We start from the raw sequence: 13,438 nt of genomic DNA on the forward strand, positions 1-13,438 counted from the left end.
CCATTTTTTTTTTCAATTGGGGAAATTCTGCCAGCAATGGCTTATATTTATGTAATGTGCACGTTTTACTTTTTTTTATCGACCATCTCCGACTACACGCGTGTTTATGGAGCTAACAACACGGTGCTGCGTTGTTATTTTTTGTTGTTGCCGTACATTTTGACGATGGTGTAATACCGTAATTGAGGCAAAATTATATTGACTTAAAACCATTTCAATAGTCACACACTGGCCTATTCATATGCGTGTGATTTAAATCTGCTCTCAAATGAACGGCTTCTCCAGCACAAATGTTGACACAGTAACGGGCGGCCATTTTAAATCCCCCCGCTGTTCTGTCTCCCTCTCTCTTTCCTTATTGACCCCACCATCTTCCTGATCCTGACCGAATTGCGTTATTTCTGGAATAAATTTGAATGAGGTTTCGGACTAAAGCGATTTCGGTTCGCACAAATTAATTCGAAGGGGGGCGAATGTTTCGTTATTTTCAAAGACATGTTTTCTTCATACGAATTAGGTGATTTTTATTATTATTCTGTTAATTGGCATGACAACAGCACATATTGATGCATTTGGCATTAGAGCTGTGGCGTAGTGGAAAATCAATCCAAAAGTAATGTACTGCGAGGGATTTTTAGAGATTAAATGAGTTTTACAGTAATTGCTTTGGGGTCAGCTTTCAGCTGAAGGCTTTGAGATGCAAGCCATCTTACTTAAAATGCCTAAATATAGATGGCAGTGACGTCGGTGACATTTCAATGATTCATTCTGTACCTGCTCTAACAAAGAACGCCATGACGTTACCTTGCGTGCGCACTTACATCTGGTTTTTCCCTAATTGAATACTCGGGTTAAATGATCAAAGAGGAGAATATAAAACATGTTGGTGAATGTAAAAATGTAACTGTAAGAATGAAAGAACGAAATAAACAGGATTCATTTTTTTAATGGTGTGTTTCACTGGTTAGACCATGACAAGAAATACAAAATAAACCTTGCGTGGCATTTAAAATGCCACATTTAATCCTGTAGGAATTTTCCATGTCAGCATTACTCAATAGCTATCCTTTAACATAAATATCCATTAGGGTTTCATAAAAGCCCTGTTTTGTTTTGTAAATTCTTGCAGGATTCCTTGAGGATTTCTCTTGGAATTGTTTACATTTCATACAGGGTCCAATAACATGTTTTTTATTTGTTAGATAGGGTTTTTCTTGTGGCAGTGAGCATTACAGCTAATAAATTTGCTTCTTTCCAGCAAAGAAATACTTTAGCTGATAGGGTTTCAATGAGATATATTAAATGTGTTCACAAAGTTGTCCATGTCATGGTGCAAGCATTACATCACTGAAAGTAAATGTGGAAGCATTGTTTTGCTGCTAAATGAAATGGGTTTAAGTGGATATTGGATTTTTTTGCTGATATACTGGGTATCAATACTGGCTAAGCATGGACACTGCTTCTGGCTTGCACACGAGCTCTCATTTAAGCGCAGCACACTCGCAGTAATGATGCCGTTGGATTATGAGAGGCTTACAGTAATGATGTGCCCGATTTATAAAAGGCCAAATGTTTAAAACAGAATTCCTTACTCAACCAAAATTCGGCGCTTTAATAAGCCCTTTCTTAAGGTCCTTTTTGCCCTCATTTAATATACAATGTTTGTATTATGGCGTTATTAAAACTGTAGGTCAATTTACTGAATTGAGAGCTGGCATTTTTTTGGTGGGGGGGGGGGGGGGTAGAGGTGTCGCTATAAGGCGGCAGGTGGTCACTGAATAATGAGGGCAATAGACTTAGGGGGTGGATGATTCTGATTGATCGTAATAAATGCCATTTTAGAGAAACTCGAAAAAGGAAGATTGCATTATCTTTGCACCGTAGAAGGTATCCATTAGTATATACGTTACGGTACAGTGCGATACTGTATACACGCACACTATGATTTGGGATTTAGAAACAATTTAACTAGAAGAAGACCAAAAGAAAAATGATGTCCAGCAATTGAATATAAAGTAATGACACTACACTCATTTCCAACATTTGAATTGTGTTCTCTGCTTAAACAAACAATGACGAGATGCTCCTCTACTTTGGCGGTATCTGAGCAAGTGGTGAGGATTCCATATTCCTATGGTGGGGGGGGGGGCATTGTCTCTTCAAATGAGACCCACCATTCACTTCCATTTAAATGGTGCTCATTCTATTGACCCTGGAGGGATTGTGGGGTGCATCGACCCCCAACCGGGATTTGAACTCGCGACCTTCCAATTGTGAGTCAATTGCATGAATAACAGAGCCACCTGGTTGCGATGCCTACAAATACCACTCGTATAGCTCAATGATACCAGCATGGAGAGGCCTTCATCCAGCAATGGATAGACAATGGCTGGTTACGATTATGGGAAACTTCATATGATACAAAAAAAATTACCATATAATTATATTGTGGACAATAGCTGCAGATGATGCCCCTAGTGCTGTTGCTGATAACAATAATGATGCTTAATATCAAAACTGAAATCCTTTATCTCACAGATAATTGAAAATGTCATCTTATGATGCTTCTAGTGCTGCAACTGGTGTCGACGATGTTTATGATTATGTGCAGTTTCCATCTTGGTTCAGGATGATCGGGCGAGTGACATTTACTTTGAGTGTTTCCTGTTAATGATTTCAGTGGAACCTGCTGAAGGCAGTCCGCTAACGGGTGTTGCGCGTGTGTGTGTGTGTGTGGCTGCTGCCCCTTAGGCAATGGCTCAAGCTAACCCAGCGTTCTTTGGGCACGACCCTCACCTGGGCTTCCCTCACATGATTCCCATGGGTGGCCTGGGCCAGCCAGGCTCCATGCTGCCACCACACGGGCAGCTCACCACCATCAACCAGTCCCACCTGGGCCTGGGGGCTATTGGGGCCGGGGGAGGCGGTGGCGGTGGTGGCGGCGGCATGGCGGGGCTACCGTACGGCTCGCCCTCACCTCCCGGAAGCAAGTCTGCCACGCCGTCTCCGACCAGCTCGGCTAATGACGAGGAGGCGGACGATGCGGCTCGGGTAAGTGAGCGCCACGGTCGCGAGATGTTAACTGCCTCGCCTGGTATACAGGAGGTCGTGGGTTCAATTCTGACCCTCACGCCTGCTGTTTATTTGGAGTGTAGGTGTCTCTCCCCATGGTTGCGTGTTTTTTTTTCTCCGGGTCCTCCGGTTTTTTCCCTCCACATTTAGAAATATGTGTTTAGAGTATTTGGCTGCTATACATCTCCACGTCATAAGCCACTTCATTGAGCTATCATTTGTGGCCAGGTCGATTCTGAAAAAGAGCTATATAGCTCAGTCGGCCTTACCTGGTAAAATAAAATAAAACATTTGTATAATAGTTTAGTTTAGAAAAGGCATCGGATGTACCACACCGGTTAATAAACCGTGATCTAATTTTGAGGCTGCCTTGTCAACAAGTCCAATGAATGCACGTGATGAGAACGACGACAACAACATCAACGCGAAAGCCAACACTTTCCGTAGACGATGAGGAAGGCCTGTCAAAACGGGAAGGCAAATGTGTGTGTAGGCTGGAAACAAGGTCGAGGGCATTGTTCATGCGAATGTGGTGGCGACATGACATGCACGCAAGGCACGATGGGAGTCGGGCCTTCCTGCTGTTTGTGGGCACACCTTTTGCATGTTATTTTGACAAAATTAAAACCATTGACCGGAGGAATACTGGATGCAGAGCACACCGGGGAGAACAACAGTGATTGGTATACTGGCCATAAGTAAAGGGCTTGATTTAAATCCAACCTGGGCCTCGAAATGATGAGCTGCTGGGCTTTTGTCAAGCACTGCAGTGCCCTTCTCTAGCTAAGTTTGCATCCAAGAATGTGAAAGGGAAAAAACTCTTTCTTTTCTAATCGTATATTCTGATAGATAAAAAAATACAATGTTTGCATTGTAACCGAACTGTATTTGAAAAATGGAGGCATAACGTCTTGAGTTCTTGCTTTGAATGGGTTACGATGCCAGGTTTTGGAATAAGAAAATGGCCAGTGACCCACAGGATGACATGCCAATTAGGCCACAGCACGATGATTACACGAGCACACTCTGATGATGTACCCATTGTGCTAGAGCACAGTTGATAATACAACCAAATCATCGGCAGCAAGGCACCGTCTTGTAGATTGGCCATTTAGTGAAGTGGCAGCCCACCTGGTCTGTAATAATGAAACCTGGGGTTGTTTTATCAGTTGTCATGGATGAAAATAACCCCAAGTCATTATTCACAAGAATAGGCCGCTGTTGACCATAGATAGTTGTTTTCAATCTCGCATTGCCAAAATGATCAGATTGTCCCTTTATGAATTCTGCTATATCTCATTTCACTATCCGCTGTGTGTTTCCTCCAGTAGTCACACGTGCTCGAATTTGTCATTGTTCCGTCAACATGCATGCGGTGTTGTTTACAAGGCAAAGCTTTAGATGATTATTATTCTGTGAAAATGCCCCTGCTTGGTGCGAGTCTTGCACCTGACCACGGCATATACGTTCGCCGGAACTAATGAAGATTTTCGAGGGATGCTTAACGTGCAGTGGCAAGGCAGATAACACACGTGTTTGTTCTGTACACGACGCACATGATCATTGTGCATGAGCTGAGAGCCTGAACCAGCTAACCTCTGATTTGATTGCTGGTGCAATAGGATCTAGCCCAACCACTCCGAAAAAAAAGCTGAGCCACTGTCTTACGTGTGGTGTACAGATGTCACGCGTTGTAAGCCTGTGGCATAATAAAAAAAAAACAATGGAGATAGAAATCTCATCGAAATTATCCCTATTTCATGTCTACAATTTGGCTGCTTTGACCCCTTCATAATTTTAAATGTGGGAAGCCTCCCCTGAAGCTTAATTCACTTTGTTTCCCGAAAATATATTTTTCTCAATGTATAAACAAGCCCTGACATCTAAAACTCACTCCCCAGTGTGAATATTCACATGTGTGCAAATGCATATACCGGGAACCTCTAAGTCTAAGTGTGATTGGTGGTGTAATCCTGTGGTACGTCTCAGCTTCTGACACAGGTTAGATTCTAGGCCATATACAACACCAGTGGCAATTGGTATTCAAATGCAGCCTGGGTCTCCTCAAGGGTTGATTTGACCTAAATCGAGTATTTCGTGTGTGGGGTGAGGTTTGCATGAACTCTGCAGAAGACAAAGGCAGCCAGACATGAGTGTTATTGCAGACCACATCGCTCCTATAAATACCATGCCGGCTTTAATAGACTCTCGCAAACAGTCTCGTTTTTCTGGATGTATGTATGTAGGGTTCATGCATTTGCTCATTTTATTTCCCACATCCATCTTTCCACATTGGCCAAATTTCTATGAACCTACATTAGGCCTGCAACGATTCTCACCTCCCTCCTCGCAATTTTACGAATCGTCACGATTCCATATCGCGACTGTGGTTTGTTGCGATTCTTTGTTGCAATTGCATTGTATACACACCTCCGAGAAGTCGCGAGGTTCACGTGAGCTCACCGCATTCAACACACGCGGCGTGAATGACAAATAATTGCACAATTCGATGCGTGTATCGTGAGCTTGTCAACCGAATTGAATCCGGTGCGTCGTTTTCACACCCGGTGCGCATGCTGGGGGTGTCATCGTTCTGCTCAAAAATGAAAGGAGGAGCTCTGGACGATGTTGAAATATTGACTGGTGTCCAGCACATGCGGTCAAAACGAGCCCTCACTTCTCATTCAAAACCGACAAGATGAAGTATGACTGTGGGAAAGCATTCCGCTTGTTTACAGTCGCTTTAATTGTTGAGTTATTCGGTCTGTTTCCCTGTCTCTCTGGGTGGTTCTATTCAGTTACTTCTTGCTAGTCATTTACAAGGCTGCTCTGTTTGTTTTTGTTGGATAACATTATCCAAAGTAGGTCTATTAAGCTCTTCTTTATACACGAGCACGTCTTCATACAGAGCAACCTTGTTAGCGTTACATAAATCACGTTTATAAGAAGGGCCCTGTTTGCTTCTAAAGAAATCCCGTGACTGAAGAGAGTCATGTGCTTAGCTTGGCCTTGAAACTTATACACAATATTCTGACACTAAACGAGGAGTTCTGCAGGGTGTTAGTGTCCATGAGACGGTAGGACAAGCTGTTTCACCATCTGCCGTAGTATATACACCAGGGCTGGGTTTCCTATTGACTTCTCATGAGATCAGAATCAAGTATACAACCAGGCTTGTACCTACAAACAAGATGAATAATAACAAAGAATAATAGTACTTTGTTTATTCATAAAAGCCTCAATTAGGTTTGAGGCTCATTTCGAGAGGACCATGCATTGGGCTGTTTGTACAATTCCTGAATCGGTATTATTGCATGTGGCATGAAGCTGACATTTAGAGAAGAATAACACATACTCGTTGAAATACTCAAAAATCAGTATAGTTAAGTCAGTAAGATAATGTATTAGCTGTACTGCCATCTACTGATCACCTCACAGCCCTGCTGGTTAGAAGTCTCAACACAAGGGTACCACTTAATGTAATGAGTACCACTTTGTGGGAAGTCAGCAGTGGTTTATCCTACGGAAAGACTGGGCCCGGTGTCATGACAATCTAGAATTTCCACCACCTGAAATGAGCAATGACCCTTGCTCCTTTGAGCAGAGAGAGGCTTTGCTATTTTTTGCGTGCAAAAGACCATAAACGAGCAGTATTTTATCCTTGAAAGATAAATGAAGGGCATCTGGCTGGTATGTTCACAAATTAGTAACGTCGTGAACCGAGGCCTTAATTGAATAACAAATTAGACAGGGCAGGGAGCAGGCAAGAGATGGGCACTGCATTGTCAAGGTGGTACATTTGTCCTAAGGGGGGTGGCTGAAGGGTTTTAATAACGTTTGTTGGCGCCCGCACAAGTGCGTACATTGATTAGCATTGCACAAGCCGTGCCCCATTGTAATCGTTGTGGATATGTGGATTAAAAATAGAGCATCCCATTTTAGCTTTTTAAAGCGCAGAAGCTGCTGCGCTAATCCAAGGGTCACTCCAGCCTCAGAATAACTCGCGCGCTCTGAATCATGGCCCGCCAAAAGACCTGACGTTACTTATTCTTGTTATTTTTTTCTTCTTTAAATATATACAACTGTATGAAAATGGGATCTCCTCACCTACAGTTCATGCAGTTGTTTCTGTGCTTCTGGCGAAGCCAAAGAGCTGAGGTGGCATATTGGGTTGTGCTCTTTGGTTATTTGAGTTGTAACCTAATTTAAAAAAAAATTAATGCGCGTGAAGAAATGTAAACTCGGTCTGCAGCTCGTCAACTTTGGTCATTGGCTGGCAAGGTTCATGAAGAACAGTTTCACACTCACAGTTACCGATACATTGGCTGCATTGCAATTGGCTCGATGAATGCACTTTGTTGGGAAATTTGTCGGAAAATATTTCACCGCGTGAATTGAGTCATTGAGCCTCACTGTGATTAGTTCGTTGATTGCACACATTTGTAATTAAAATGTTTTTGCATTTATATTACATTCCACACAATTCCTATGCAATTAGAACTGTTACATAAACTCAATTACGTGTTGTTTAGAGGTATTAACCGTTTCTTATTTTAATCGTGTAATTTTAGATCTCTTGAAATCATAAAATAAACACCCACAATGCTGCTATCGCCACCAGTGACCAAGGCATCTTCGTTTCAACGGTGGCCGCGTAGCCTCTGCAGTACTAACAATAAACAAAAACATTAGGCAACGTTGGGGGTGGCGTTTCTTGCCGGTGGGCTCGGGTCGTCGCATCGGCGGCGGCGCTGACTGTCACCGCTTTTTTGTGTTGCGTGCAGAACGGCGGAGAGAAGCGGCCTGCTCCCGACTCCGTGCTCAAGAAGCCCAAGATGCCCAAGAAGAAAAAGAAGAAGGACCCCAACGAGCCCCAGAAGCCCGTGTCGGCCTATGCGCTCTTCTTCCGCGACACGCAGGCGGCCATCAAGGGGCAGAACCCGAGCGCCACGTTCGGAGAGGTCTCCAAGATCGTGGCCTCCATGTGGGACGGCCTGGGAGAGGAGCAGAAACAGGTCGGCGAGCATCGCTTTTGTAATTCCCCGCGCGCCGCGTTAACGCGGGCACGGCATTTGGCGTTGCACCGCCCCCGTGTGCCCGCGCGGTAGGCGCTGTCTTGTTGTGCGTGCAACAACGACGACAACGACGACAACAACAACAGTCGCAAATGGTTGTGCGTCCAGTGCTCTCTGGTGCCTGCCGTGTGTGTTGCAGGAAAGCGCTCTGTTGCCCCGTTGCCTCTTAGTGCAAAGGATGGCCGCATTTTCCCTCGATTTAGCAGTCATTTTTCCGTGATTCTGCCAATCTAGCGCAAACTGCTTTTCCTGCGAACGATTGAATTCGGCTGTGCCCTTGAATGTCAACATGTGGCATGAAGCTGATATAAAGAAGGGGGCATGTTGGGGCCTAAGAAAGTCCTGTGCATGAAATATACAGGAATTTAATGTTTTCCTTGGAATACTATATTACGTCAATACATGTCATTCCAACCTCCATCTAAAATACAGCTGTACACGCATTGAACTGCGTGGCATATTGCAACCTCGCAGAAATGTAACCACATCTCATGACATTCACACAACGTCTATTGCGATACGCGCACATATATATCGCTGTTAAAATAACATGTATAGCCCTTTGCCAGTCCTCTGCTTGATAAATGCCTCCCTCATGCAGCGTCAGTCCATGGGGGTTGCTTGACCATACTTCAGCATGCTTGGCAGTGCGGTGAGCACTTATGTAGGCCATGGCCACAAGTGAAATTCGTGTCCAGGAATCGAACTCGATTCACAAAGGGTGTGCCCCCCTAATGTACATATGTAAGTTGAACTTCTTTCGCACCGTACGTAGCCAACCGTGTTTCCGCTAAACATCCATGTAGGCATAGACAAGAAAATGCGTTACTTATTGTATTGCATGACTTACAATAATATATTTATTTATATAAATATCATATTAATCATTCAAATGTATTGTAACTTAACCAGCATTAGGCTTTTTCCCTGCCACGATAGGCTTGTCCTGAATGCGAGTTTGAGTTCAGCTTTCACTATGCAATCCTGAGATTCGAGTATGTGTTTGTGTGTGCACGATTGTGCACATGTATTTCATGGTGTAAAGCCAGTGCATTCGAATGTGTTTTCTTAGGCATATAAACGAAGAACTGAAGCAGCTAAAAAGGAGTACTTGAAGCAGCTTGCGGCATACCGAGCCAGCTTAGTTTCCAAGGTAAGATGTTCCCCCTATCAACGCTTCAAGCGCTCTATTCAGCCTGCAAGCACCACTTAACATACCTGGACTACAAGAACAAACCTTCTTGGAGAGGGAGAGGAGAAATAAATAATAATAAAAACCCACCTACTTAGTTTTTCCTTCATCACAAAACCACAAGCAGTTTGTACCACAAAACTGTAATTTTTGGTTTATGTTATATCAAATGATACTTTTTTTCGCAACAAACAGCGTACAATTAACATACTGGCACATGTGGAACTGCATGACAATGTGTAATAATAATCGGTAATCTATATATTTTTATTTTAAGCTGTGTTAATGCCAGCATGCAGGTTGTATTTTCTCCAAGGCTGTGTCCTTGACTTTCTTTATCTATCTGTTTAACCCCATTATGGCTCGGTAATCTTGCTCTGGCTACTAATGCACTAAGGCATTAGCTGACCAATTACACCATTCCTTTTGCGGTCCATTTAAGGCCGATGTTACATTTATTTCAGGGTAGCTCATAGAATTCTGTACAGCAAGTAGGTTGCTGAGCTGTCTATTTATACTTTTTTGACTGCTATCTCCTCACATGCATGGGTATTCTCTGCTGTTCCTGATTCATCCCACATGCAAAAAAAATACTCTGAAAGAAGTTGACTGAACATCTGAAGCAGGATCCTCTTTAAAAAAAAGTGTCTTAAATACTCATGAGACTATCGCGGGTAAATTAAGGATAATATATTTTAAATTATTATAATCTATTTTTATAAATTAGATTTCCATGCTTAATTTTTTGCAAATACAAGTTTAAAACATTAGTGGAAATGCACGCAAGTCATGAGCACAAATAATGTAATAATTTAATTACACTGATGTTAAGGGTTCATGGAATTAAAATATAATGACACCATCATAACCGCGAGCGTGTGTATACATTTAACGTCCTGCTCTCAACATTTTGGCAGACTCTTCATATACTCCGCGTGCGTGCACCCTCTTTTGCGTACGCGCTCCCGAGTGAAATTAACATTTCAAGTTGCTTTTAAATGTCACCGTGTGCAGCACTTGCCACAGTCGTGTGAAGGCAAACAAACGCGCAAGCATTTTCGCCGAATTCCCTTTATTACTTTCAGCTCCATTAATATGCAGATTGCCGTTGCTTTTCGCAATAAAAGCTAAATGTTTTTTTAACGTGCAACCATTTTAAAAGCCCGCAAACAAAACATTCTTTATACGGCACCCTCTTAAACGTGGCCAATTTTCTTTTTAAATATCATTAACAGGTGATAGATTTCCAAAAAATGGTTAATCTACATTACAATTCCTGAAGCTTGCCAACTATCCTCTATTACAACTGACGTTAAAATGTTTTTTTGTGACCTGTAATCATGAAGTGAATGAATTTGCCTGTTCTTTACCATCTCATACGTCATCAGGATTTTATTATAATAGAGTTTTCAAGGTATATTTATTTTCAACATTAAATAGCTCATTTTCTTTTCAGCTCCAATATTTAATTTGATATCTAAAATATATCAAATTAAATCAAAGCATTTATCACGGTATTCTAATAAGCATTGAGGACTGCTCATCTCTATCGGTGGTCGGAACCATATGTGGAAATTCCACAATGCTCAAGGGGGGTACCAGATTATGATGGTGTTGGGGTTAAGTTGACCCCAGAAAGGATTTTAACCCATGACCTCATGATCGAAATCCTTGCACACATCAATTCTAGCTATGGTATATTCCAATCGTAAAACCGTTGCTACATTTGTATATATTTTTTCCCCCGTATTCATCATGTTATTGTATTCTTTCCCTGTTTTGCCGAACTGGCAGTGACAACTGTGCACAAATCCCCGTACAACGTTCCTTTGCGCTGTCCCTTCCTTCGTCTTCCCTTTTGGCAGTCCTACCCCGACCCAGGCGACACCCAGCCTCCACGTGTCACGCAGGGCGGCATATCGCAGGTCAACATGTCGTCGTCCTTCCCAATGTCACAACAATCTCCGGGCATGGCCTCCCAGCTGCAGCCCATCCCCAGGACCATCGCACCCAAGCCGCAGGTGAACCAGGGACAACCTCAGCAACAGCAACAGCAGCAGCAGCAACAGCAGCAGCAGCAACAGCAGCAGCAGCAACAACAGCAGCAGCAACAACAGCAGCAACAGCAACAGCAGCCACAGCCGACGCCCGTCGGGATGGTGATGTCGCCCCGGCCGATGAGGATGAGCCCCCCTCGCCCACACCACCACCCACACCCTCACCAGCACCATCACCACTCGCCGCACGGCATGCCCACGCAGATGATGACGCCGGGCCAGGCGATGGTGCCACCCCACGGCATGCCCATGCAGCGCCTGCACCCAGCGCAGGGCCCGCCCATGGGGATGCCCACACCCCAGCAGCAACAGCAGCAGCACATGCAGCACGCGGCAGCGCAGCAAGCCCTGATGGGACAACCGCAGGAGCCCCAGCCGCCGCACTCTCAGCCGCAGGGGCAGCCCCAGCCGCCGCAGCCGCAGGGCCAGCACATGATGGTGTTCGGGCAGCAGTTGATGGGCAGCCCCATCCAGTCACCTCACGGCTTCGCTCAGCCACCGCCCGGGCCGCCCCAGCACCACCCGATGGGCGGACAGCAGCAGCAGCCGCAGCCACAGCTGCACTGTGAGCCGATTGGGCCAGACCAGCAGTCTATACAGGTGGGTGTCCTCTAGAACCTCTTTTCCACCGTACGAGCGAGCTGTGCCGGAGTCGTGCCGAGCCATCGCGGCCAAGTCGATGACGTCGCTCATAGTTGAACCAGTCGAGGCGCGTGTCGATGATGCGGCGTAGCCGTGTACTCGCGGTGCACTGACTGATGTCGCATGCAATGAATGCGTTATTTAGCCTGGCCCCTGGGCCTGCTTAACCCTGGAGCAAGATGTGGGTGTCTTGTGAGGCCGACGTATCGTGGCTTGGTTCCGGCCCAGTATGGCAAAGGCCTTGTGGAAAACCACCCATACCGTGAGGGCGCAACGCTGGCTTGGGCTCTGATGTGTCAATGTAAATGGGTACTAGTGTACGTTGAACTTGTAGTGTCCTCCTGACCCAGGATGTAGTGACGGAAGGAGGTCAGATTGCACGAAGTGAATGCACTGAATGGAAATTTCCTCATCGTGACGGTGCAAGCGAATTGTAACCCGATTTGAAATTTGAATGTAATGGGAGTGTTGTTTTCTAAACACAACATTGGAACCCAAGACACAAGTAATTGTTTTATAATATGTCAATTGAACATGTGTATGCTTTGTAGGATTATTATTTGTAGCAGCAGAGTCAAGAATGCAAATATTTACGGTATTTGTTTGCACATACGGGTCAATTTAAAGTACAGCAATTAACGAATGTGCAAAAAAAATGTTGGTCATCGCGTGCAAAATGATACATCGTGCATTCGTACAATCCCATTTGCGATTACGGGAGCTAAGATAGCATACACAAAAGCATGCGCACGGTTAAAACAATTTAATCCACGTAGATAATTCACGAGCAATCACTTTGCACTGCAGAGCCGTCACGCAGACGGTGATCCCTGGATGGGCTCAGACCCAACTCTAGCGCAGCAGCAGCTGTCACGGCGCGTGTACTGTACACCCCACAGCCGCACCGACAGCGCAGATGATGTCTGCGCATTTGGAAACGATTGAACCCCAATGTGCGTTGCATTATGAGCAGAATGTTCTACGCAGCGGTTTGTTTAAGTGCTGTCCCGCTTAATTATTAATGCCCCCATCGATCCTGCTTTTGTGGATTTATTTATGGTGTATTATTTTTTTTCTTTACACGGCAGTGGCGTGGCCTGGTGGTCAGCAGGGTTTTGTGAACTAATTTTTAACTACTATTTATATCCAAGTTGGCTGAATGCATTGGTGGCCAACACACCGCAAAGTCACGTGTTACAAAGGGGACAGTTTCTTTTCCCTAGGTAGCCAGTAGCCAGCATACAATTGATGTATATTCAAACAACTTGTGACATTGCTCCAACGTGCAGAGAACCTCGTGTACCACCAGTACTATAGCCCAAATCCCACAGCTCTAAAATACCCACAGGCAAATTACTAAACAAATTAACAGCTATCACTTCCTGGCTTGGGGTTTACCC

General features: G+C 44.5%; 1 protein-coding gene across 5 annotated transcripts in view; it reads left to right on the plus strand.

Moving 5' to 3' along the window:
- Positions 1 to 13,438, plus strand: part of LOC116944125 (TOX high mobility group box family member 3-like) — a 70,691-nt gene that overhangs the window by 42,554 nt on the left and 14,699 nt on the right. For all 5 annotated transcript variants that reach the window (XM_032957572.2, XM_032957571.2, XM_032957574.2 and 2 more), the window contains exons 4-7: positions 2,752 to 3,051; positions 7,857 to 8,087; positions 9,220 to 9,300; positions 11,205 to 11,996. In XM_032957572.2, coding sequence (XP_032813463.2) covers positions 2,752 to 3,051; positions 7,857 to 8,087; positions 9,220 to 9,300; positions 11,205 to 11,996 — 1,404 coding nt within the window. The remainder of the gene's footprint in view (positions 1 to 2,751; positions 3,052 to 7,856; positions 8,088 to 9,219; positions 9,301 to 11,204; positions 11,997 to 13,438) is intronic.

The sequence above is a fragment of the Petromyzon marinus genome, chromosome 20 (genome assembly GCF_048934315.1).
Source record: "Petromyzon marinus isolate PM22_M1 ecotype Great Lakes invasive population chromosome 20, UKy_Petmar_22M1.pri1.0, whole genome shotgun sequence".
NCBI classification, from domain to species: domain Eukaryota; kingdom Metazoa; phylum Chordata; class Hyperoartia; order Petromyzontiformes; family Petromyzontidae; genus Petromyzon; species Petromyzon marinus.